General features: G+C 42.1%; 1 protein-coding gene across 1 annotated transcript; it reads right to left on the reverse strand. All coding sequences in view use genetic code 11, as the record gives it.

Annotated features, from left to right (window-relative positions):
- Nucleotides 1-2,036: 2,036 nt before the first annotated feature.
- Nucleotides 2,037-2,901, reverse strand: EGR_08375 (hypothetical protein; the record flags this gene model as incomplete). Its single annotated transcript, XM_024497624.1, has 2 exons — nucleotides 2,037-2,169; nucleotides 2,693-2,901. 2 exons carry the CDS (start codon nucleotides 2,899-2,901, stop codon nucleotides 2,037-2,039), a joined length of 342 nt encoding a protein of 113 aa, XP_024347993.1.
- Between the last annotated feature and the right edge of the window lie 2,371 nt (nucleotides 2,902-5,272).

Genomic DNA, 5,272 nt, shown 5'->3' on the forward strand with positions numbered 1-5,272 from the left:
CGGCAGTTATTGGTTGAAGATTTGCGATGGAACATTCATTGCATTACAAACGCAATTTACAACCATTATTCCATGGTTGTAGCAAAAGCAGAATTGCTTACAGCTTAGCACTGATGCATGGAAGCAACTTGAGTGTAGCGAGTGATTGAGAAATGACCAATTTGTAGAAACTACTGCTTCCATTACTTGCCTCTGTAAATACCTAACACGATCAGATGCAGAATTGCTTTGTCCAAAGCACACCTCTCCTCTCATTGTGCAAAATCCAGATCCGCAAGTTAAACCGTCACACAAGTCTGGATTTTCGGCAAGTGGTGTATGGCACCACATATTTATCCAAGAGTACGTTTACCAAGGTATTCACTGAAGGCATCGCATTCCACCCATCTCCCTCTCCAATGGTTTCCATTCGTAAGCCACCAATTCTGCAGCGTTTTAAGGCGTGCGTCGATCTGCCACTCTTTATGCTCTCCACATTTCCCCACTATGTGATGTCAACATTTGTGTGGAGGAAAGTAATCGCGTAAGGTGAATGAGCAAACTCAGTAAATACACTTGCTTGAAATCACCGATTTGCTTATTGTGACACTCTACATGTACCAACTACTACATTGCGTGGCTTACTTCAAATGCACCATGATTGGACAAAATCAGTGAAAGCTAGTACACGAGTTAAAGCATAGATAGCATCAAGTAAGGCAGCGTACAAGGAAGGATCGAGCTTGACAAAGGCTCTTTCCATTGGAGCAGCCTCTTCTACCACATTTCAGACATTAACAAATGGCATGATCTTTGGCAACTGGAATGGCGAGAACAATCAAGGATCATGAATTGCTATGTGACTCACCACTCTGTAGGGACTTCAATTTAGTTGATCGTTCTTCTAACAGGGGATGGAATTGGGAATGGTATGTAAATGAAATTTTCGACTAACAATTAAGAAACAAAATAAGTACATTTGAATAAACGTAAGGAATATTCACTCCAGTGCCATTTCATTTGGAACGATTCTGTGTTTGCCTCGTGATGCCTTCATTGTCAGTACGTAGTAATGGTGACATGATATATAAAAGCTTGAGGAAATAAATCAAAAATAGTTGCAATTAAGGGAATTCCTTTCTCGATGTCACTGCACCATCGCTTTCCACTTCAATGCTTTCTTGGGTAGACACGCTTTTAGATGCAAATAGGCGCTCCGAATTTCGGCCAATTGAGTGTGCACACGTTTTGATGCTTGCCATTGATGGTGCTGGAGTTGTTGTTCGCGTCAATGCTGTTGATGCTGGTGGTGAAGTCTACCTAGCTGACTTGACTGCTACAGTGCCAAATGAGTAAATCATGGTCAAAAGTCGGTTGACAGTTGATTGTCACACCTGCTGGGTAAGCGAATCACCCTATTCAATTGGCGGAATGCGGTGAGTTTGTGCACTATCCTCTCAACTGCTTTAGCGTTGTAGCCGCCAAATAAGTAAGTGATTTGCCAGTTATGAGTAAGCTTTACACAAACGCCACCCAAACCGCTGTGCCTACAATGCATTCAGGAGTTTTCCTCACGCCATAAAACTGCCCGCTTTGCTGATATGATTCAGCTGTGCATCCTCACTTCGATGTTTGTGCAAGGAAATTAAGAGTGGCGAAAGCGGTTCGGACCTCCTGATGGAATATTGCGCAACCTATGGTTAACTGAGAAGCAAAGTTTACTAAAGGAATCCTTGGGTGAATATTCGTTGCAAAGAGGGCAGCAGCTGCATCTTTGTTATTTCCCTTGCAAATCTCGTCATTTCACAGTGTGGCGGTGTTCCGAATTAATAAATCACTTAAGCAACTGCGGCTGATGCATTAAGCACAAGTTTCTATGCTTAATTCTGTCAATGTCTTGGGTTCCACAGCTACAAGCTCTGATCTGGACACGGTCGCTTCAGTCGCTTTCGATAAAGTGGTAAATGGAACAGCTGAAATGCGATTGATTCCTCAGCCTCTGTTGTCGGTTTGAATGGTTTCGGTGAATGACACCAGCCTATCTCGAAAAATCAACGCTAGTGTATTCGCCTTTCATCTGGAAATGGAGGACAAGTTTGGAAAATGCCGCTTCGCAAAATTGGAGAATTGCAAAACTGGTATGGTTTTAATTGATTAATAACGGTTGTTGATATACTTTCTATTTTAACTCTGACATTAGGCCAAAATAACTTAGGCTGTTCGAGTGGATACACAATAGCAAGAGGTGAACGAAGTTGTACAGGTAATTTTGTTCGAAATAAGGGTCATGTAAGATGACGTTGCTGCTGCGAGTCCCGTTACTAACACTACTTGCAATTCGCGGGCTCATTGCTACACTTTGTGGCCTCCACGCTTTATTAAAGTTATTTTACATTAAAACTATGAGTTGGGCACACATTGGTGTTAGCCGTTAATTCCAGACAATGCAAATAATTGATTGAGAGGCAGGAACGGCCAGATAATGACAGTGGACTTGTGCCGTGATCACTTCGTAGAAGAGAGAGCAAATGAGACCTTAAATCAGCTTATAGGTTGATTTTCCTGCATGTTGCAAAACGTTCACATTTGAGTGATTGGAAATAGTCGAAGTTCTGTGAAAGGCAACAAGTCATGCATCACCCTATATTTTCCCTTGACCACTGAACCAAAATATATATGTATGGACTCAGAAGCCTTATTGAGGAGCTTTTACCTTGAATATGAGTGTAGCGAGTGATTGAGAAATGACCAATTTGTAGAAACTACTGCTTCCATTACTTGCCTCTGTAAATACCTAACACGATCAGATGCAGAATTGCTTTGTCCAAAGCACACCTCTCCTCTCATTGTGCAAAATCCAGATCCGCAAGTTAAACCGTCACACAAGTCTGGATTTTCGGCAAGTGGTGTATGGCACCACATATTTATCCAAGAGTACGTTTACCAAGGTATTCACTGAAGGCATCGCATTCCACCCATCTCCCTCTCCAATGGTTTCCATTCGTAAGCCACCAATTCTGCAGCGTTTTAAGGCGTGCGTCGATCTGCCACTCTTTATGCTCTCCACATTTCCCCACTATGTGATGTCAACATTTGTGTGGAGGAAAGTAATCGCGTAAGGTGAATGAGCAAACTCAGTAAATACACTTGCTTGAAATCACCGATTTGCTTATTGTGACACTCTACATGTACCAACTACTACATTGCGTGGCTTACTTCAAATGCACCATGATTGGACAAAATCAGTGAAAGCTAGTACACGAGTTAAAGCATAGATAGCATCAAGTAAGGCAGCGTACAAGGAAGGATCGAGCTTGACAAAGGCTCTTTCCATTGGAGCAGCCTCTTCTACCACATTTCAGACATTAACAAATGGCATGATCTTTGGCAACTGGAATGGCGAGAACAATCAAGGATCATGAATTGCTATGTGACTCACCACTCTGTAGGGACTTCAATTTAGTTGATCGTTCTTCTAACAGGGGATGGAATTGGGAATGGTATGTAAATGAAATTTTCGACTAACAATTAAGAAACAAAATAAGTACATTTGAATAAACGTAAGGAATATTCACTCCAGTGCCATTTCATTTGGAACGATTCTGTGTTTGCCTCGTGATGCCTTCATTGTCAGTACGTAGTAATGGTGACATGATATATAAAAGCTTGAGGAAATAAATCAAAAATAGTTGCAATTAAGGGAATTCCTTTCTCGATGTCACTGCACCATCGCTTTCCACTTCAATGCTTTCTTGGGTAGACACGCTTTTAGATGCAAATAGGCGCTCCGAATTTCGGCCAATTGAGTGTGCACACGTTTTGATGCTTGCCATTGATGGTGCTGGAGTTGTTGTTCGCGTCAATGCTGTTGATGCTGGTGGTGAAGTCTACCTAGCTGACTTGACTGCTACAGTGCCAAATGAGTAAATCATGGTCAAAAGTCGGTTGACAGTTGATTGTCACACCTGCTGGGTAAGCGAATCACCCTATTCAATTGGCGGAATGCGGTGAGTTTGTGCACTATCCTCTCAACTGCTTTAGCGTTGTAGCCGCCAAATAAGTAAGTGATTTGCCAGTTATGAGTAAGCTTTACACAAACGCCACCCAAACCGCTGTGCCTACAATGCATTCAGGAGTTTTCCTCACGCCATAAAACTGCCCGCTTTGCTGATATGATTCAGCTGTGCATCCTCACTTCGATGTTTGTGCAAGGAAATTAAGAGTGGCGAAAGCGGTTCGGACCTCCTGATGGAATATTGCGCAACCTATGGTTAACTGAGAAGCAAAGTTTACTAAAGGAATCCTTGGGTGAATATTCGTTGCAAAGAGGGCAGCAGCTGCATCTTTGTTATTTCCCTTGCAAATCTCGTCATTTCACAGTGTGGCGGTGTTCCGAATTAATAAATCACTTAAGCAACTGCGGCTGATGCATTAAGCACAAGTTTCTATGCTTAATTCTGTCAATGTCTTGGGTTCCACAGCTACAAGCTCTGATCTGGACACGGTCGCTTCAGTCGCTTTCGATAAAGTGGTAAATGGAACAGCTGAAATGCGATTGATTCCTCAGCCTCTGTTGTCGGTTTGAATGGTTTCGGTGAATGACACCAGCCTATCTCGAAAAATCAACGCTAGTGTATTCGCCTTTCATCTGGAAATGGAGGACAAGTTTGGAAAATGCCGCTTCGCAAAATTGGAGAATTGCAAAACTGGTATGGTTTTAATTGATTAATAACGGTTGTTGATATACTTTCTATTTTAACTCTGACATTAGGCCAAAATAACTTAGGCTGTTCGAGTGGATACACAATAGCAAGAGGTGAACGAAGTTGTACAGGTAATTTTGTTCGAAATAAGGGTCATGTAAGATGACGTTGCTGCTGCGAGTCCCGTTACTAACACTACTTGCAATTCGCGGGCTCATTGCTACACTTTGTGGCCTCCACGCTTTATTAAAGTTATTTTACATTAAAACTATGAGTTGGGCACACATTGGTGTTAGCCGTTAATTCCAGACAATGCAAATAATTGATTGAGAGGCAGGAACGGCCAGATAATGACAGTGGACTTGTGCCGTGATCACTTCGTAGAAGAGAGAGCAAATGAGACCTTAAATCAGCTTATAGGTTGATTTTCCTGCATGTTGCAAAACGTTCACATTTGAGTGATTGGAAATAGTCGAAGTTCTGTGAAAGGCAACAAGTCATGCATCACCCTATATTTTCCCTTGACCACTGAACCAAAATATATATGTATGGACTCAGAAGCCTTATTGAGGAGCTTTTACCTTGAATAT

The sequence above is a fragment of the Echinococcus granulosus genome (assembly GCF_000524195.1).
Source record: "Echinococcus granulosus chromosome Unknown EG_S00104, whole genome shotgun sequence".
Lineage (NCBI taxonomy): Eukaryota > Metazoa > Platyhelminthes > Cestoda > Cyclophyllidea > Taeniidae > Echinococcus > Echinococcus granulosus.